The sequence below is a fragment of the Ostrea edulis genome, chromosome 6 (assembly GCF_947568905.1).
Source record: "Ostrea edulis chromosome 6, xbOstEdul1.1, whole genome shotgun sequence".
Taxonomy (NCBI): domain Eukaryota; kingdom Metazoa; phylum Mollusca; class Bivalvia; order Ostreida; family Ostreidae; genus Ostrea; species Ostrea edulis.
Window position 1 is genome coordinate 28,177,578 of NC_079169.1, and position 22,028 is coordinate 28,199,605.

At 34.7% G+C, this 22,028-nt stretch overlaps 1 protein-coding gene and 1 long non-coding RNA gene across 2 annotated transcripts; one reads left to right on the forward strand and one right to left on the reverse strand.

The window, feature by feature from the left end:
- Positions 1-964: 964 nt before the first annotated feature.
- On the reverse strand, positions 965-20,930 carry LOC125645735 (uncharacterized). Its single transcript, XM_056142292.1, has 6 exons — positions 15,516-20,930; positions 7,835-9,469; positions 5,544-5,626; positions 2,367-2,585; positions 2,076-2,231; positions 965-1,207 (listed from the first exon to the last, which is right to left on the reverse strand). Exons 4-6 carry the CDS (start codon positions 2,572-2,574, stop codon positions 1,044-1,046), a joined length of 528 nt encoding a protein of 175 aa, XP_055998267.1. The 5' UTR covers positions 2,575-2,585; positions 5,544-5,626; positions 7,835-9,469; positions 15,516-20,930; the 3' UTR covers positions 965-1,043.
- LOC130047398 (uncharacterized) lies at positions 6,141-7,747 on the forward strand. The gene is made up of 2 exons (XR_008796294.1): positions 6,141-6,241; positions 7,633-7,747. It is a non-coding gene; the product is annotated as an uncharacterized LOC130047398 (long non-coding RNA).
- Positions 20,931-22,028: the final 1,098 nt, after the last annotated feature.

Genomic DNA, 22,028 nt, shown 5'->3' on the forward strand with positions numbered 1-22,028 from the left:
GTGTTGCTGTCTCATAAATTTAGAATTAAAAAATTCCTTAACATATTTCCCCACTATACTTCTGTCAAAATTTCATTAAAGCCCCATACGACCCGAAAACTCACAGCTTTTGATGATTTCGTTCGTTGACACAGCGGCAGCCATATTAGAAATCATGGAGATCCAAGGCAAGGCCAGCGTTTTTCATTGTATTATAAAACTCATTTGCATCAGAAATGTCATTGACATGTGAAAGCAATTTGCTAGCTGTGCATGCGCTTTATCAGAACCCCAATCCCATCAGGATCCCTCTTCCCATGGCCTGCTTCAGTAAACTTCTCGAAATCATAGATGATGTGCATGTGAACAACTTCTTTCATCAAAAAGAATCTTTCTTTTTTTACCGATATTGTGTCGTTGGGTCATCGGACAAGAAATGAATTGTATCAAGCTCAGAATTTTTCTCTTTCAATTGGCCCAAATTGTCGCTGGATCGTGCCTAGTGTTGCCCGGTATGGTAAAAAAAAAGATACAGGATCACCATCTTTCTTGTAGAGCACAATTGTAAGTAAACCTGATTTCTAGACGCACCAAAGTACATTCCCTGTACTAAAGATTCTAATTTGCATGCGTAATTCTCTGAAAAATCTACATGAATAATGCATTCATTAGATTCTAAATTTTCTTTTAAGGACCTTATTTGCTCACACTGATGCCTAATGTTAAAAAGATGCCTATAAATTTTCGAAATAATCATCCTGTTCATTTCATCTAACAGATTGTAAAAGGACATGCCAAAAAAGGTTCCAATTAAAGAAAATACTCCAGTGAGTAGTCTCGAGAACAAAATGCTATTTTCATTGGGGCTGCAAATTCATGCGTTAAGTGGCTAAATTTCATTGCACAAACACTACCTTATAGTTTCTCAGACAATATCAAATATAATCTTTCACGCAATATGTCATAACACAAGACGGAAAAAGAATCATCTTTCAAATGTCTTTTAATATCTCACTATTCTTTTAAAAATTAACGACACACTGTACATAATCTTTATTTCTTATTCATCCCGTTATCATCTCTACCAACATGGCGACCCCGGCTCCAATGGCGGCTATCATCGCTATGATGCTGAAGGCAAAAGCGAAGTGATAATTGAAATCGAATGCTGAATAGAAGTCGTTTATTTCATCTGCGTAGACAGCTATAGCAATTAAGATAAAAACAGCTGAAAAAAAAGAACAAAAATACAAATAAGCAACCCGCAAACAATGAGATACTTATAAACAAGCAGCGACCAATGAGATGCTTATAAACAAGCAGTGACCAATGAGATGCTTATAAACAAGCAGTGACCAATCAGATGCTTATATACAAGCAGCGACTAATCACATGTTTATAAACATGCAGCGACCAATCAGATGCCTATAAACAAGCAGCAACCAATGAGGTGCTTTTAAACGAGGAGCGATCAATGAGATGGTTACTTTACACTGTTAACGACCATTGATAGAGGCATTGGTAAATAAATTTTGAGAGAAAGGGGTCGTCTCCATCTCATTGATTTCTCATTTTAAAGAATAGTGCATTCAGCAAGAAAACATCACAATTCCAAGCAATGATTCAGTAAAACGAAGGGGAAACCCGGAATGGCTCAGTATTAATCCCTCTTCTCCCTAATTCGGTGTTAAGATCATTTTCTTCTCATTGTCAAAAACGATGTAGACACTTAAGCAGTGTTCGAGAACTTATCATATTTATCTCTTTTTCCTCAGGCGATCTTTTAGTTCTTGCTGTAATACTGTGATTACCGGTATTTGGCTATTCCACCCTTTTTAGCCAAAAAAGTAATTTGATTCAAATTAATCTCAGTACAACAATTTTGTCTGTTCTTTGAAAAGTGTAGGGGTATATAGGTAATAAAAGCATGTATTTGAAATGTATTTAATCAATTTTTATCAGTGGGGTAAGTTTCCGCTAAAATCAAGAAAACGACACTTCGGAATAATCAGGGCCTGGGAAGGTATTTGCTGAAGAATGTGTATACAACTGTCACGTGGAATACATATATATGGCATACTTTAAATATATCTTACCTCCAGTAAACGATGTCCCTATAGCCACAAGGAGAACTGGTTTGTTGTCTTTTAGAACGAAAAGCTTTAAAATCGTCATAACCGAAGCAACCAATAGCGTTAGAAACCCCAGAATACTCATGGCTTGGACAGCTTTAAGCCAGTCTGTCGAAGACCCTACATGTAAAATCAACGTTCATTTTAATTTCAAATGTTATTCAGCGAATCATTTTCTCGTGTAACGTTTAGCAATTAGATCTGTAGTATACATAGAAATTGTACCACCTATTGAATTGTTTATGAGATACAAACCGTTAGTGAACAAGTAATCCACAGTTTTATCGCAGCTTGTTAGTCCAGTCGAAACTGTCTCGGTACATGTCCACCAAAGTCCGGCATATACTTTTGCAATTGATAGATCTAGATTAAACCAGTATGGTGCTGCCAAGGCAATCACTTGAAATATGGTTGCAAAAATTACTACCACCAGTGCAACAAGCAAACATTTCGAGATGGCCATATTCTGTAATACTGAAAAGATATACAGACAGACATAAGATATTTAATTTTAATACATGTATCATCGGCTGAGCACACTAAAATATTGCTGATAGTGTGTAACCTAAGCTGGTAGGAGGACAACCCCCTAACGAAATAAAAAAAAATCTACGGAATTAAACGTGTAAAATCAGATATTTTTGTTAGATACATTGTTTTATCAATATCAAACAAAACAAACTTGAAACAATTCAATACAATATATCTGTATGATCAAACTAGCGTAAAACGAATATACGATATAACTAAATATTGATTCTTTGCAAATTTTGCTCCGTTTCATTTTGAAATACATTTTATGGGTGGGGATTGCATGATCCGCCTCTTAAAGCATAAAATGCACAACATTTTACCAGATGACGTCACGTCACATTGACCTGTGGGATTACGGTTATTTGCTTGCTGTATCGGATTAAACTGGTATGGAATAGTAAGATTTAATGTCGTTTAAAACTTTTATAAAATCAAAAATTCTAAATTAAGGTATTTGCTAGTAGCTGAAGACTTACATGCCTAGCCTATACATATTTTCTGTCATCATCAAGATTCGTTGCAAACTACTTCTGTAATAGCTTTTCAATATATAAATTGCATGAAGAAAAAAGATGGCTGCCTTCACTGTTCGACGTTTCATTTAAGTCAAAACTTCAATCGAAGCGTATACCGTCACTGATTTCAACATTTTCACGTTTTCCAGAATCGAAACATGAAGGTTTGCCAAGAGAGTGGATTTAGGCTAGGAATGTGTGATGTTGTTGATCGTCTTACAGGACGATAATTCCTCCTTATGTATTTCTTTAAACTAAAAGAGATTATCTAACGTAGTTTTATTAGGTTTCTCTTGTTTTTGAACAAAATAATTGTTTTTATTGGTCATTAATATATATTCCCATGCCATTGAAAGATTTTTTTTTAATGGTTCCCGTCACTTTCACAGCTAATGCCTCTTTCAGATCTACTCTGATTCAATGAGATTATATATATTCAATCACAAATATGTTATTCTATAGGTTCTTTTATTTTTCAATATTTTCACCGTTAGCTTTAATCTGCTTTAAGCATAAATAAACAAATTTTGTTAAGTTATGAAACCCTACACAATCCAGAATTCAGTTGTAATTTGTTCTCAGAAAACATAATAAATTTATAGCGGCACATGATAAATCTATAACGGTACATGATAAATCTATAGCGTCACATGAGAAATATGTAGCGTCACCTGATAAATATATAAAGGCAAATGATACATTTATAGCGGCATATGATAAATATGTACCGTCACATGATAAATATATAGCATCACATGATAAATATGTAGTGTCACATGATAAATATATAGCGTCACCTGATAAATCTATAAGGCCACATGATAAATTTATAGCGGCATATGATAAATCTATAGTGTCATATGATAAATATATAGCGTCACCTGATAAATTGTAGCGTCACACGATCAATCTTTAGCGTCACATTTTTTAATCTATTACGGCAACTGATCAATTTATAACAGTACATGATAAAATTTATAGCGTCCTACATGATAAATCTGTAATCCGTAGCGGAACATGATAACTCTAACGTCACATGATACGCCTATAACAGCTCCTCTATCGGACATGTCTTTGTCTCAATGACCTGGGGAGGAGCAAGAATACTTCTCGTCGTGCTCAGCTGGCCAATTAAAATTTAAACCTTCCTGCACAGCTAATGGCATAATATATGTATGGTATGTAAAATAAGTATTTCTAAACGAAAAAAATAAACTTTGTTTGCCTATAAAAACAAAATAATGTTCATAACTATTGTAAACCTTTTCAATCTAAGAAAAATTGTTGTGAAAACGAAATGGAAAATTTACAGTACATTCCTTCGGTAACCTATGGTCAATTTATCTGGTGTATCTTTAAATCATGTCAACCTGAAAAAATATTAAAATCACAGACCTGGGAAGGACATTGACTCATAGCCTACTTTTCTCTTTAAAAACTCGATCGAGTAGAACATATCCTTGTTGTCGAGGTAAAAAATAAATAAATGCATGTTGTATAGGCGAAACTGGGAAAAGTTATTGAATACTTGAAAACGTTTGCTATTTTCATGTACTCATTCAAATTTATCAAGTGCGGGTGTTTTGTTTTTCCATTTTTACATTTCAGTATTACTCTTAAGAAGCCGCCAAATATGAAATTTGGCACATTTGATACGTGCCAAATGTATCAAATTGCTACGGAGCACATGCTACGGAGATGAATTTAAGCCAATTATAATACTCTGACATGCATAAAATTGTTATAACCATGCAGCTTTTCAGGTAATTGATTCTTTTTTTATGGAAATCTTTTAGCCTGTTAAAACCTGTAGTAAGTGTCGAGTTCGATACGCTTAAAATACAAGCTGTTGCACTGTTTGTAGCAACAAAATCAATTTTGTTGTTTATCGATTTTTTTTTTTTTTTTACTATTTATTAAATTCAATAGGACAGTCTAAAATTATTTTGATTTTATACATTATTAGTAAGCGTTTTGTTACAACGATTGAAATAAAGATCAAACGAACAGCAAGCTATCTTATTTTAAAATATAGGAAGGGTTTGTTTGTCTAATTTCTGAAAGGAAAACAAAGATGTGGATTTCGGGTAGCCAACATCTTCAGATCGGTTTGGGTTGATAAAATATCTATTATGTATATAATAACATTTATGGCGGAACTTTTTCCTTATATTATTTATATTAGTTAGTACCCGTATTGTACCTCTGAACATTAAACCCCGTCGGGAACCCCTATTCAACATTAGTACAGTTTGTATCTGAACCAATGAAAACTTGTATATAGATCACGTGTGTACTTCTTGTAGAAAGCGTGTTGAAATATGAGAAATCCAGTAGCCCACCACCTCCCCATCTTAAATCCCACCTATATATGAAAATGTACCTTAATTATTCGTCATCTTGTTGTAGCCCTTTTTGTTCGCCATCTTTTTGCTTGTTGTACACTTTGGAACAAGTTTCCAAGGTCTGTATTTTAAATAGTCATTGTTTGTTATTTGTGATAATCATGTAAGGGGAAAATCAGGACAGATGTGTTGAAATCCTATGTAATTACATTGTATGTATCTACTGATTTTCCCCTGTTTGAACTGGTCAGTACCATATTTATTTGTGAAATTATCTATATGGGAGAAATAAGAAATGATGGGTTGACATATTGTGCAAGAATATGACAGTGTTCGTGGATCGCTGATTTCCCCCCTTTTTATCTTCGTCATTTGTTGTCTAAAATAAATGGCATATTTCATTCTCATACAGTATTACAGTGTTGATTTTTAAAGCAAAAACAAGCTTCGGTGAGCTGTCCTCTTGAAAAGGAAATAGTATTTGACATAAATGTATCTGGGAAATTCCGCTGATGTATTGATTTGCGATACTCGGAAGCAACAGTGCGTTGAACTTTTTTAGATGAGTCATCATACCGTACGTATTCTGTTTTCAGTGGAAAATTTTAGTAAACAGTAATATTCCCGTCTCTGCCAATCGAAGTCACGTGATGGTATAAATGGGTACATGCAACCGATGTTTTCAGGAATAATGCTTTTCAATTTTGGTATTTATAATTGCAATTTACAAATAAAGGTATGTAGAAAATAATGGCATGCCAGTATTAATATTATACCCTTAGCATTTTGGTTTACATTTTGAAAACATTTGTTTTTTTACCATAGGAATGCAGGGAATTCATTTTTCTCTTAAATTGCAACATATATTAAACTAACAAAACTGAACAACATTCAATTTATATTTAAAAGGAATATATTCTACTGCTTACAACCCGATAAACTTTTTGATATTGGTAAACACAAAGGTAACATCTTAGAAACAATGCAAGTAATTTAAATGCAGGTCTTAAATCCCACTCCTTACGAGATGGTGCTTCTTGTGATAGGTGTGGCCACCATAATGAAGATTCTTTTCATTTCTTTTTCAAATGTCCTGAGTTTGCTGACCATAGAACTAAGCTAATCCCATCCATTAATGAAATGCAACTTTCTGTTCCTTTAACACTGAATTTACTTTTATATGGTGAAAAATGTTTAAGTTTTAAAGACTATCACATTTTTTTTTAAATTGGTCAAAGGTATATCTGGGAAACTAATAAGTTCTTTTAAGTATCGTTTTCCCCTTTTACTGGTACTGTCACCCTTTTTATCTTTTGTTTATTATATATCCCTACTTTTCTTTCTTTCTCTTTCAAATTGTACAAATATTTTTCAGTTTTTATTTTATTTGGGTTTTTTCCCTTCAATTTGTTCTTTTTCTTTTCGTTTACTCATTCTATATGTGTGTATACAGTATGTGCATATGTATGTGTGCATATATCGAAACTTTTCTCAGTCTATCTATTTGTATTTTTATTTAAATTAATGAGGTATTAGTGAACATGTAAAACTTAAGCTTCGTATATAACGAAGAAATATTTAATTTCGGTTTATGAATACAGTTGAGTATTGTATTACAAGTTAATGGGAAAAAACCTAAATACATATACATATATATGATGCCAAATATAAGTATATGACGAATTTCAAATTCTTTACCAATAAGTACATGCATCAATCTTTGTTTAAGAAACAACTGCGGTAACATTTTTATCCATTTTCTGAAATCGGAGAGTAGGTCGAAAATTGCAACTAAATTTACTGACCTCGCCTCCCTAAGATACAATGTAACACCCCATTATAGCCTTCATTTCAGTCATTACAGCGAGAGCATATATTTCCTCTGGGTTTTTTTTTTTACTTACTGTAGAGAATGTTGAAATATTTTAGACACTTACAGCGTCCAGTTTTATTAACAATGGATAGCGATGATAAGTAATTTCAAAGGTTTAGTTTCATTACTAAATATATCATCATTTACGATTAACTTGATTATGCTTCAAAGTGAAGCAGTTTTTAATTCTTGCAAATAACACCAACAATATTATTCACTCATTGTGAATTTTAACGGGTGTGCTTGTCCTTCAGGATTGGTCCGCGGAACACATGAGCATGCAAAAACCACATACAGGTATTTCTGCAACTGTTGGCAGATGCAATGCCGGTATTCCTTCTATAAAAAATGTCATTTATATCCAGAAAATGCAAAATAATTAAGCTATGACATCCGTAATATATTATTATCGATTATTTCAGAATAGCAACAAAGAAATGAAATAGCAATACATACCTGTTGATGATTTTGATATATTAACCCAAGTAATGCCTGTTCTGGGAGATGTTGTGAATATGGAATGCAATTTTAAAAACGCTCCAATATATTCAATAAGCTAATGTTGGGGATCTATAAATAGCGATGGTGTCACTAAGCTTGTTAAAGATGAAGCAACCTATACACAGCGGGGGTGTCATTCGGGTAACAAGATAGTTCTTGAAATATTCAGCGCGCGTTCTCACACGTACGTGAAACGTATACAATGTATAAGGCACCGTGCGTCACATACATTTTCAAGTATACTTTATACTTACGTGACATATATACGTAACTTAATTATGTATCATACATAACTTACGTTGTGGGGAAATGTACGTTAAACATAATTATGCTAATTGAATGGATTACTATTTTGGTTTAACGCCGTTTTGCCAATAGTTGCAGCCATTTTACGGCGGTTAAGTAAATTAAATATGATCGGTTTTGAATTTCCCTGAGGGCTACCAGTGAGTTTACGCTTCTTTTTTTTTTTTTCGAAAATCAGGGAAACGATCCTTTGCGTGCCAAGGGGGTTGTGATCAGGGACACCCTTTCACGTCCCATCCGACGGACAGAAAAAGTTCAAATTATGTAAACAAGTATATAGCATTTCATGTATATAGGTGTTAGTATTATGGAGAATATATCTTAATATGATTGTCAATATTTGTAAAATTTTCATGCATTGATTATTTATTAAAATGTCTACTTCGTATGGGAGTAAAATCACTACATTATAAATAATGTCATGTATAGTTACTGGACAGTCACGAGAATTACATTCAGGCTGAAGTTCTCTGTTTGGTAGGTAAGAATGTGTCAATTTGGAATTTTGAGAAAAATCACTTCGACCTGGCGAAAGAGTACGACGTTGCGCGGTTTGTTTTCTTTGTTTTGAATAGAGTTTTAAATTACTTGTGTCGCAAAATTCCCAATGGATATGCCGAATTGACTTTGCACACAGGTTTATGGAATATTTTAGATCAGTGTTCAATATCATACCGAGCTGCAGTTTTTGCCGCCTTTTCCGCTTTGTTTAGCGTTGCTATGAATACCAACAAATGACTTGGAATCCATCATACGTCAACTGTTTTACACTGTTTAGTTAGATGAGAGTGCTGGTTTAAAATATCTAATAAAGATGCATGGGTGATCAATATTCACGTTGTTTATTGACTGTAAACATGATAGGGAGTATGGGGATTTAATGTAGTGAAATGTTTGTCATTAGAAATTTTGATATGCATGTATTCAAAAGCAAGTTGAATAGCCTTTGGTATAAATTGTTACTTCTTTCGGGAGTCACGTAGAGAAGTTACTGCAGAAGTGTCCACTTTAGTTTGGGCTTTTGAACCACCTGCATGCATAAATCGCAATTGTAGAATGTTTAGACTGTTTTAATTTGAATAGTTTTAGCTTGAAAACAATGGGATTTATTTTAGACTTCTTTTGTGTCTACTCAGGGTTTTATCAATTACACGTGTGTGGCAGATCTATGGTACACTTATATGTATATGTCACACATGAAAAGGTGAACACAACGAACAGTGATCAATCTCAGAATTCCTGTTATAAAGAATACGAAATTAAGAATAGGGCAAACACGGATCCCTAGACACACCAGAGGTGGGATCAGGTGCCTAGAAGGAGTAAGCATCCCCTGTCGAACGTTCACACCCACCGTAAGCACTATATCGTGATCAGGTAAACGGAGTAATCCTTAATCAAAAGAAAGGCCTAACAATTGGTATGAAATACGTCATACAGCATTTAACCCATGTATACTGTGCGTGTTACACAACACATACTATAAAGGAATGCATATGAAATAGGACATGTTTTTGATATTCACTTTTAATAAATACAATTTTCAAGTTACACATATGCTGTTTCACCCTTCACACATGTATGTAAAACTTACACGGTACCAATTTTGATGCACCGGATGCGTATTTCGACAAATAATGTCTCTTCAGTTATGCTCAACAGAAATATTTGAAATCCGAAATAACAATAAACTTGCTAGAGCTAATATAGGGGAAAACAGTGTACCAAAAAAGTGGAAGTCATATACATGTACGTCTAAGGATAAGAGCTATGCATGAGGGATATAATTCTTAATTTTGAAATGAATTTCTAAATTTTATCACAGCAATTAAATATACATCTGTATTTTCAAGCTAGTAAGGATTGTGTTGATAGGTGATCCAGACTGTTGTGTGTAGAGGATGTGTTGATAGGTAATCCAGACTGTTGTGTGTAGAGGATGTGTTGATAGGTAATCCAGACTGCAATGTGAAGAGGGTTGTGTTGATAGATGATCCAGACTGCAATGTGAAGAGGGTTGTGTTGATAGATGATCCAGACTAGTAAGGATTGTGTTGATAGGTGATCCAGACTGCAATGTGAAGAGGGTTGTGTTGATAGATGATCCAGACTGCAATGTGAAGAGGGTTGTGTTGATAGATGATCCAGACTAGTAAGGATTGTGTTGATAGGTGATCCAGACTGCAATGTGAAGAGGGTTGTGTTGATAGGTGATCCAGACTGCAATGTGTAGAGGATTGTGTTGATAGGTAATCCAGACTAGTATGTGTAGAGGGTTGTGTTGATAGATAATCCAGACTGTTATGTGTAGAGGATTGTGTTGATAGATAATCCAGACTGTTATGTGTAGAGGATTGTGTTGATAGATGATCCAGACTGATATGTGGAGAGGATTTTGTTGATAGACTGCGAAGGTAAGACAATTGTGTTAACATATTCATGCCCTGGTAATCCGAGATTTAGGGGAATATATTGTTTAGTTTGTTCGTTTGTCCGTAAAACATTTAACCTTTGTCATAAGTTTTGAATGATAACCAATCTTTTTTTTCCATAGAATTATTCTATGACATATAATATACATACATGTATTGGTTTCTTTTTGTATGCAACAAAGTAAATTAAAACAGGTAGCAAATTAGCTGCTGAACTGTTGTTCTCTGAGAAAATATTGGGACAGCTCAGAGATCTCTGATCCATACCAATATTTTCTCAGATAACAACAGTTCTGCATAACCAGCAGCTCCACGATTATGTTTATTTCTTCTTGTATGCAGCAATCCAAACTGAAACATGTAGCAAACCATGATTCAACAAATACTCCAACAATTACTCATGGATGAGATTTAAGGAAAGACAATGATCAAGACAAAATTTGGGTGCACTAATGATAAAATATTTAAATTGTTAATTGATCTATGGAGAGCAGACGATTATTGTACATTCGCATGTGCATTATCCTAGGTTATACGCTATTGTGTCATTCATCATGTACCATACGTCATGTAAAAAAAACAACTAAGAGAGCCCAAGACAGAGTGAAATAGTCCAAGAAAGATAACTCTTTGACAATGAAAATACTAGCTGGGGTACCGCTAGTAAATATGATGGATTGCGTTGATTTAACCAACAAACGATTAAATGTATATCTATAAATACATGTACATAATTATATATATATATATATATATATATATATATATATATATATATATATATATATATATATGTGTGTGTGTGTGTGTGTGTGTGTGTGTGTGTGTGTGTGTGTGTGTGTGTGTGTACCTGTGGTCCTCTCTGAAATTATATGTTTGGAATTGTGGGTATTTCTTGAGAAATACACCATGGTCTGGATCAAAATCAGTATGTTAGGAATAAATATATACATGTATTGCGTCAGACCATTACGTTGTGATTATGAAAATTGCTGAAAACGTTCTTCAATTATATACGCACGCCTACTCCACGGGTTGTTTTTCGTTACTCATTTTGTTTACATTGGTCAATACGTAAAATACGCTGAAGATATGCCGTCATATTACCCTGACTGTGTCAGAACTACACGTATGAGCGTTAGTCTAACCAATCTGTCAAAATTTAAGCCAACTGCTACAAAGCTAATTCCCACTTAAAATGAAGGTATTTATTTGTAACTGAAAAATCACGGAAATCTGGAAATTTTTAATCAATTATTATATCAAATCAATTGGTAGCAAATCATTTATATAATAAAGGATTGGATTTGTACAATCAGTATAAAAACTTTTAAAACAAAAATTTGATCTACATGTATGAAAAATGGAAATTTGAGGGTAAAAATTGTTTTCAAATGAAAAATCTCTGAAAACTCGAATGTGGATGATTCAGTCAACTACATAATTTTAATCTATTTATAATTGAAATAACAGGTCTTTTTATTTATTGATAACGTATTAAAACTATACAAATTTAAATTAAGGCGAAAAACGGAATTCTGAGGTGCAGCATTCATATTTCAGTGAAAAATCACCGAGTGAAAAATCAACGGGAACTGGAAAAAATATTTTTTTGATTCTTTGTGTTGTTTTTATATTGCGGCTTTTCATTAATTTAGTACTCTGCTATATATTTTGTTTATATGTTTTAAAATAAAAACCTCGACAACACCGCCGAAACACAAAAAGAGGGATGAGTCAAGTGATTCGAGGAATGTGGCTGTGGTGGGAGTCATTCTTTTTAAAACTTTTACGAGGGACAAAGTCCTACTGACTCTAATTCCCGAGAATCGTCGACATTGTTTGCGATCCGTATTTCCTGTCATTTCATCTCACTAACTCATTTGCCGTGCCATATCGCACACCCTTAATAAAACAATAATTGTAAGGAGGGTCTTTTAATAAGACAGCTTATTGCACAAGAATACACTATAGAAACCAACAGTCACAAATACTCTGAATAAGATATTCCTTGCAACCAGGAGGTATGGAAAGAAATTATCTGAATCTGAATCTGAAGATTATATTTAGACTTGATAACAATGACGTTGTCTTCATTTACAGATGTCGTAACACGGACTCCTCTTTTATGGGACATGGACATGATTTGAGCTGAAAATTTTCCATTTTTAGCTCATCTGAGCCGAAGGCTTAAAGAGCTAATCATATGGCCATATGTCTGGCGTGCGGTGTGCGTCAACCTTTTGGAAAAAGGGCTATATCTCAAGAACCCCTTGGCCAATGTTTGTCAAAGTTGTCACAGGGTATCCTTGGCCCAAGGGCTTTCATTTGTATTAAAACTATGGTTGTGACCCTTTAACAAGGGGAGATAATTAGGAAAATGTAAACAAAAGTAGTGGTTGCTAAAAAATCTTCTCAAGACCCACTGGCAAATTATCACCAAACTTATGCATAAGGATGAGGATAGGTTGTAGATAAAAAATTGTTCAAGGCATCATCCTGGGGCAATGGATGTGGTCTCAAGGTCACTTCAAAGTTGACCTTAAATTTTGTTTTGTTAAAAATTTGATATTTTGCTTAGTATAAGGACTAGGATCATCAAATTTTGTCAGTTGATGCATCTTAGGACGTAGTATCGTGTTGTCTCAAAAGAAGGTCATGTTGACCTACTTTTTTGAATTTCGCAGATAATTATTATGAAATGGATTTTAATGCATATCTTAGACACTTTTGAGCCTATGATCATCAAACGTTGTCGGTTGATGGAACATGGGACCTTGAACTGCGTCATGTGAAAAGTATGTCACCATGACCTACTTTCTGAATTCTATGGCTAATTATTAATGAATACATTTTAGGTTATTTCAAATTCCGAGAGGTTTAGAATCATCAAACCTTGTATGTTGATGCGTCTTGAGGCCTCAAAACATATTCATAAAAACAAGGTCACAGTGACCTACTTTTTGAATTTTGCAGACATTCAAATTTCACATTTTCAATTTTAGATGCACATTTTGAACACTATGAAAGCTAGGATCATCAAACTTTGTCAGTTGGTGCATTTTGAGTCTTCATAGTTTGTTGATGAAAAAGTAGGTCACCGTGACCTACTTTTGGAATTTGACGGCTATATTTTAATATTTCAAATACTACATGTATTTGACTTACAATTATCAAACTTCGTCAGTTGATGCATGTTGAGTCTTCAGAGGTTGTTGCCTAAAAGTAGGTCACCGTGACCTATTTTTGGATGTTGACGGCTATATTTGAATATTTTAGATACTATTTGACTTACAATCATCAAACTTTGTCAGTTGATGGGTCTTGAGTCTTCAGGGTGTGTCGACCAAAAAGTAGGTCACTGTGACCTACTTTTGGAATTTGCCGTTTATATCTAAATATTTCAGATACTATTTGACTTCAATTATCAAACTTTGTCAGTTGATGCATCTTGAGTCTTTGGAGTGTGTCGACCAAAATGTAGGTCACTGTAGCCTTCTTTTGGAATTTGACGGCTATATTTGAATACTATTTGACTTGCCAGTTGACGCATCTTGAGTCTTCAGTGTGTCAACCAAAAGTAGGTCACCGTGACCTACTTTTGGATAGTTACATTTAAATTTTCAGGTACTATTTGACTTAACATCATCAAACTTTGTTAATTGATGAATCTTGGTTAATGAGAATTTTTGCCTGTTCTACAATGTATCAGAAGAGCGATTCTAGGCCCATGGGCCTCTTGTTATTGTTTACAATACTTAACTAAAGTATTTGTAATGGTCAACCAAAATTTGAATATCAGTTGTTGAGCTATAATTTGAGTGAGATACAGCACTCGCAATACTTTATTATGCAAACAAGGCTCGTGCCATGTTTGATAGAAAATAGCGTGTTTAAAACACAATGAGATATGTCAAACACTAGAATATAATTGTGTTTAGAATTCGCTTATAAATTGAAAATTATGTTTTAAACGAAACGCTGACTAGTTTATTTAACCTATGTAAACAAAATAAAAAAACATGACACGAGCCTTGTTTACATAACAAGGACTTGTGACATCTGTATCTCCCATGTATCTTGACTACTGACATTCAAATTTTTGCTGATCATTAGTAATACCTTAGTTAAGCATTTTAAACATTAAAAATAAAAAAAATAATAATTTGAAAACTGTTAGCTCAAATAATGTCCATTTCCCTTTAATTTACCACTTTTGACAAAGAACTGGCGAAATGGCATCAACTAGAATGTACACGAGAGGGAACGCTATCATATCAAAGTCAGTGCAAGCTAGCTTAAATGTACATATTGTACGTGAGATGGCAAATGGAGTGTCGTCCCACATGATCTTTTATCCTAAACTTTAAAAAACCTCCAGGAATTCTGGACAGAGGAGATGACCAAAGTCAGAGAAACAACTCTGAAAACAGTAATCGAGTTTCTAGACAGTACAATAATTACCAGCATCTAGATTACAACTTCTTAGAAAGTACTGCCTTAAAACAGAAAACAGGAAATTAACAGGGCGAAAGTAGTCAAGACGGATAGATGGTAAAATGTAGAAAAGAAACAATTTCACGTATAGTCTTCACCTTGCATATAGGGCACACCGCGGGTGTGACCGGTCAACAGGGGATGCTTACTATTAACTGAAAAATTGATAATTATACCAGGTTTCATTCATTGTACATGTACTTGTTTTCGAAAGGTTTGCCAATTAGAAAGTTTAGAACGCATAATAAAAACAAGGGACATCAAATTAATACATTATTCAACATGATCATGATGTGGATCAAGATATCAAATATTAACATATTTCGAAGAAACAACATATATTCAATTAAAGAAGACCGGTCAACAGGGGATGCTTACTCCTCCTAGGCACCTGATCCCACCTCTGGTATATTCAGGGGTATGTGTTTCCCTTCTTCTTATTTTGTATTGTTTATGGGATTCATGAGATTGGTCACTGATCATTATTGTCACTTGTTCATCCGAAAGACTTCTAACATTAAGGTGAGAACCTCGTAAGTTTAAAGAACTCGCGTTCAGACCGTTTGTATAATATGCACTTATACAATAAAACATGTTCAAATCAATCAAAGATTTCTAATACCGAACATTTGGCGGAGGAGCAGTCACTACCAGTGTTTAACGTAGCGCCCGGATCGAGTTTGTACCTCATCAATATGTGAATAAAGAATTGGTTTGAGAACCCCTACTCCAACCAGTAGATTATCGCGACCGACTGGAGAACAGTAAAAGTTAGACCTGATGTTCTCAATGAATCGTCAGACTATTTTAAACAATGTATAATTTCTTCTTTACCAATATTGAATTTCATTATTCTTATTTATATAATCGTGGAACAAAGAGATCTAAATGGTAATTCAAACATAGCACAAGCAAGGATTCAATAACAGTAATTTAAAATATTTTAAGAGTACATTATTAATTACAAGCAACACAAATTGAATTCGTGCTTTCACTTGATTGAATGTGAAAGAAAGTGAGTATTAGTCACTTACCGACGAAGTCGAGGGGTACTTTAGGTTTGCACTCTGTCCGCCCGTCCGTTCTTGCAGATATTTATCTGATATTTGTTACATTGCTTTGCCATAAGACGTTGTATTTCAAATTTCGTCTCGGTCCGTTCACACTGTTTTGTTTTTTTACTAAGTTATGTCCCTTTGACTTAGAAAAATAGCATGGATCCCGTTTTCCGGACTTTTTTGTTGTGCTTGCAGATATTCATTTGATATTTGGTACATTACTTTGCCATAATACTTTACAGACCAACTTCGAATATCGTCTTGGTCCGTTGATTTTTCACTAATTTACGGTCCTTCTCCAGTTTTCCGGACTTTTTAGCTCACCTGAGCCAAAGGTTCACGCGAGCTTTTCTGATCAAATTTTGTCGGTTGTCTGTCGGCGTTGGCGTAAACTTTCAACATTTTCATTTTCTTCTCCAGAACCACTGGTCCAATTTCACGAAGAATCCTTGGATGAAGGGGATTCAAGTTTGTTCAAATAAAGGGCCATACCCCCTTCAAAGGGGAGATAATCACAAAAATGCAAAAAATAGGATGAGATCATTTAAAAATCTTCTTCTCAAGAACCACTGGGCCAAAAAAGCTGAAATTTACATGAAAGCTTCCTGACAAAGTGTAGAATCAAGTTTGTAAAAATCATGACCCCAGGAGTATATCGGGGCCATGATAGGGGATCAAATTTATACATGTGAATGCATAAAGAATTTTTTTTAAAATCTTCTTCTCAAGACCTAATGGGCCAGAAGAGTAGAGCTTTATCTCAAAGCTCCCTGATATAAAGTAGATTCGATTTGATCAGATTACCCCCCCCCCCCCCCGGTGTAGGATGGGGCCACAATAGGGGATCAAAGTTTTACATTCTGATCCATAAGAAAATCACCAGAACCACTGGGCCGATTTCAACCAAACTTGGAATAAAACATTCTTGAGTGAAGGGAATTCAATTTTGTTGACATGAAGGGTTGTATACTCCCTTTAAAGGAGAGACAATCACAAAAATTCAAAATTAGGGTGGGGCCATTAAAACATTTTCTTCTCAAGTACCACTGGATCTGAAAAACTGAAATTTACACGAAAGCTTCCCAACATAGTGGAGATTTAAGTGTGTTAAAAGCATGACCACTTGGGGTAGGATGGGGTCACATCTAGGGATCAAATTTTACATGCGGATATATAGGGAAAATCTTTAAAACTCTTCTCAAGAACCACTGGGCGAGAAGAGCTAAAATTTACATGAAAGAGTCCTGAAAAAGTGGAGATTCAAGTTTGTAAACATGATGACCCCAGGGATCAGGAAGCGACCCCAATAGGGGATCAAAGTTTTATATGCGAATGTATAGGAAACCAAACTTGGCACAAATCATCCCTAAATAAAATTTGTTAATATGAAAGGTCATATCCGTCTACAAGGGTATATGCTAATTGATGAATTTGTAGTCAAGTTTAATAATTAAGTTAGATGATTAATGAATGTTTGGTCGTTACCTTTGAAAGTTTTTTTTTTCTGAACCAAGCTGCTTGTATAATAACAGTCTCGCTCAAGCTTGTTTATTGCTAGGATCTGCTGCTCAGATGAGCGATGTGGCTCATGGACCTCTTATTTTGTGCTTACAGATGTTCATTTGATATTTAGTGAATTGCTTTGCAATAAGACGTTACAGACCATGTTCAAATGTGGTCTCGTTCCATTGATTTTTCACTAAGTTATTGCCCTTGGATTATCAGTTTCTGGACTTTTTTGTTGTGCTTACGGATATTCATTTGATATTTGGTATATTGGTTTGCCATAAGAAGTTACAGATCAAGTTTGAGTTTTTCCTGGTCTAATCTTTGTACCTGAATAGTAGTTTATTTCCAACCATTCCTATTCTGGTTCCCCAATTTTCCCTTTTACCATAACCTACATAATAAACTTTAAATATTGTTGCGGTCCAATAATTTTTGCGACCGGTAGTGGACTATGTGTTGCTATGCGATACTTTCAGAATGCTTGTTTTTTTTTCATCAACTGCAGTAAACTACAATAATGCCCCAAGATGGGGCAACCCATAAACTTGTATGAAATCTTTTTTTATTATCGAACGTATGACAGAACAAATATTATTTGCTAATATCTCACACACTTTCATATTCACATTCAAACATGCTTAAATTCGAAATATATTTATAAAAAAAGAAAACAAAGAAACAATAATAACTAAATAAAAGTGACATAAAAAATAGGAAAATATATTGCATAAAAGAACAAAATTACGATTATTTGATATTGTCAAAAAGTCTTTTTCATGCATGCAATTTACATGCCAGGGGAATTATCAAAGTTTTGTATTTCAAAGTTCTGATATGAAATACAATTTTAAATTTCTTGTATAGGGAGAACAATACTTCCAGAAGTCTTGGGGATTCACCCTTTTTTAACAATAAGATATATATCCTCTTGTATATACATTGTACATGTATAATAATCAATTTTGTTGTCCTTTAAATATATTAATTTTGGATGTTGTTTGATAAATGTGCATGCTCAGAATGTTCCATGATATAGATACTTTTTCACTACCAATGATGTCTCAACTCAAGGGTACAAAAATCAGACGATGCAAAATTGATTCTTTAAGATAATAAATGACATAGTACTTCTATGAAGAATCCTGTATTGTAACCACTGGACTTGTATGAAATCTTTATAATAAATAGCTATAATTCGTAGTAATAACCTCTTACATTTGGTAGGGTAAAGAAGGAAAACTTGGCTCTTCGCCGATAAACCTTTGGCTGATTAATAAGGGTATCCACTTTAGATTATGGACCAAAAATTGATACCAAACAGTGTAAACTTCATCGGAGTTGAATGGCTGTGGTATCTAAATGTAGACCGTTCACATCTTAAACCCAACACGTAAACGTTGGCAGCGATTTCTCCTTCTCCTATAACTCGACATCTTTCCGATATGACAATTGAAATGGAGGTCCCGTGTCGCCGTAGTCATTGAAACGTTAAGGAACCCTCACTGCTACAGCCCTGAGTGCCAAGCTGTAGTACTTCACCTACAACTGGTGATGAGTCAATATGAGTGAAAAATTCTCGAATGGACGTCAAACAAGCAGGCTGTAAAATTACATAATGTAAATAAACTATAGCTGTATATAATTTGTGCGGTAGTAAATGACGGTGTGTGCATACGTTTTAAAATATCTCTAAGTCGTCGTGACAATAAACAGAATTGTCAATATGATGACGACCAACAGACAAGTGACGAGAACTGTCCAATCAAAACAGCTAGAAACCATTTTCCATGTCACCTTTACCTCGTCCTCATCTTCTTCATCATCATCAGGCAATGGAAACTTCTTGTCTGCTGAATTTTCATTGCTAGGATGTACAACGGTCTGGGTTTTGATTCGGCCTGCACATTTTCGTCGATGACAACAGCATTTTACGATATTTGCGATTTTTTTCGGTACAGGGGTTTGGATGTCGTCTTTGAAATGGAAAGACAATCCTAGAATAACCAAGAAACATATTACGGAGCTCAGTACCAACTCTACAAGAAGGAAATACGATAACATGGCAGTCGGTTTCGATGTTTTTGGCAGGTTGTCGCCCACAAGTGTTAAAAACACGGCGATTGCCAGAAGCACGGTGATAGAGTAGGACACGCGCTCACCGCTCTCCATGGGTATGATAAATACAAGCAAATTCAAAATCATCATAAAAATCATTGGAAGGACAATGTTAATGACAGCAAACATCGGACGTCGTTTCATTTTTATGTCAATACTAATATAGGAGACATAGGGGCTTAAATGAGAAGTCAGTGTTTGGTCCAGTACCTCCCATGTTCCATGTTCCGAAAAATGGTCCATGTTGATCTTGGTATCTTGTGCTTGTGTGACGATTGCAGTAGGAGTGAACCCCCAGCACATCAACTCCATGTCGCATGACTGGGTATCAAAAGGGTAATACGTAACATCTACGTCACATACGCTGGAAATGACGTCAACGGGAGACCAATATGCCGTTCCGGTAGACGTGTATGTTACGTAGGAGTTTCCTGTACCAAAACCTTTGACGTTGTCATAAGAGTTGACAAGAGTCAGATTGGGAACCCAGACCTTAGATTCAGGAAGTTCAATGTCGTTTATATTACTACAGACATCTGGCGTCCACACTAGACGTGAATCTGACCATGTAATGATGAAGTAACCGATCACAGAAAACTTGCCATTTACTTCGTCAAATTCCTTAATTCCGATGAGAGTAAACGAGACATTCACATACATGGGAAAATTTGTGGATGTCACTGGTCGTACGTATTTGTTGTAGCCAGACAGTAAGTCAGTATACAAAGTTTCCACTTCGGTGACATTCGCGGAAAACGCCCAGTCCGTGAATATTACGCACAAGCTAAAATAACGTACCCACTTCATATTGTAATGAAAAACGAAATTACTCTGTAGTTCAATACTGAAGGAAAATCCTGTAACTGTTTTCAATTGTAAATTGTAAATCTGTTCTGTAAGATGACGATTAGTGTATTTCAAAATATGAAATATGTCATGTCGATTCACGTCATACGTTAAAGTAGAAATATTTCTTTTCCAGTACATGACATGTGTAATTAAACATTTCACTAATTAACGGTTAGGATTGCATTATTGATATATGTCAATATCCGTAGTAATGCTTTTGTTAGAACTCTATTGATTATTGATATTGTAATTTATTTTGTCAGATATGGGTCTCGAAATAAAAAAAAAAATAGTAATTCATCTACCATGTGCGTGAGGTTAATTTTGTAAAATATAAGGTGTTCCGAAGTGCATGAAAAATGCCTTTAAACATATATTGAGAAAGAAAGTAGTCTTATTAAAAGCTATTTTCAACAGAAAGTTATATATGAAAAAGACGAAGATGACGAACAGTGATGAATCTCATAAATTCTATAAAGTATATAAAATTGAAAGCAGGGCGCACACTGACCCATTGAAACACCGGTGGGATCAGATGCCTGGGAGGAGTATGTATAAAAAAAAAAAAAAAAAAAAAACGAAAAAAAAAAAAAACACCATGCACAATATCGAAATGCTAATCATCATAGTAATACATACAATTATTCACTCCACCTACTTTTTGTAATAAACGTAAAATTAATTAAGTGTTAGGCTCGAACTTTAGCGATTTTCACATTGTCAAGTAAATTACCGGTCGCGGTATCTCAGTGGAAGAGCGTTCGTTTCGCAACCGGAGGTCGTGAGTTCGAGCCCCGCTCGTGCCATGGCCGCGTCAAACCTAAGGCGTTAAAATGGGTAGTGATTGCTCCTTCGCCTAACGCTCGGCATTTAGAAGTGAGAATCACGGCTCTTTCGGATATGACTTTAAAAACGGACGTCCAGTGTCGCGACAGGCTCTGGCATGTTTAAGAACCTGAATTCACTGCTACGGCCGCTAAGCATAGGTCTAAATTTGTGGTACTTCAGCTACAGCTGGTGACGTCTCAATCAGAGTCAAAAATTCTGGAAGGGACGTAGAATTGAATAAATAAACACAAGTAAATTTTGTTCAAATTATTTACTAAATAGCAATACAATGTGCTACGGTTTAAACGCCGATATCAATGTCTTAAAATACCTACCAATGGATTGGTTTAGTCATTCTAATATTGTTTGCAATCTAACAATGAAACGGTTGGATGGGTCGCTATAGTGATGTCTTGAATTTTACAATAACACGATTTAATGATGTCTTAAATCCAGAATACATAATGTCGTCGTGATGTGTAAATTTGGTCGTTACATTCTTGTTTATAGATAGCAATGAAATATATATCAATGCATGTATGTAAATCAAACATC

What these genes read in the sequence shown, in the direction of transcription:
- LOC125645735 (XM_056142292.1), bottom strand. Translation starts at nt 2,574, where the DNA reads ATGGCCATCTCGAAATGTTTGCTTGTTGCACTGGTGGTAGTAATTTTT. An exon ending in GGATTACTTGTTCACTAACG is followed by an intron (nt 2,232 to 2,366) that starts GTTTGTATCTCA and finishes TTTTACATGTAG; the next exon opens with GGTCTTCGACAGACTGGCTT. An exon ending in AGGGACATCGTTTACTGGAG is followed by an intron (nt 1,208 to 2,075) that starts GTAAGATATATT and finishes CTTTTTTTTCAG; the next exon opens with CTGTTTTTATCTTAATTGCT.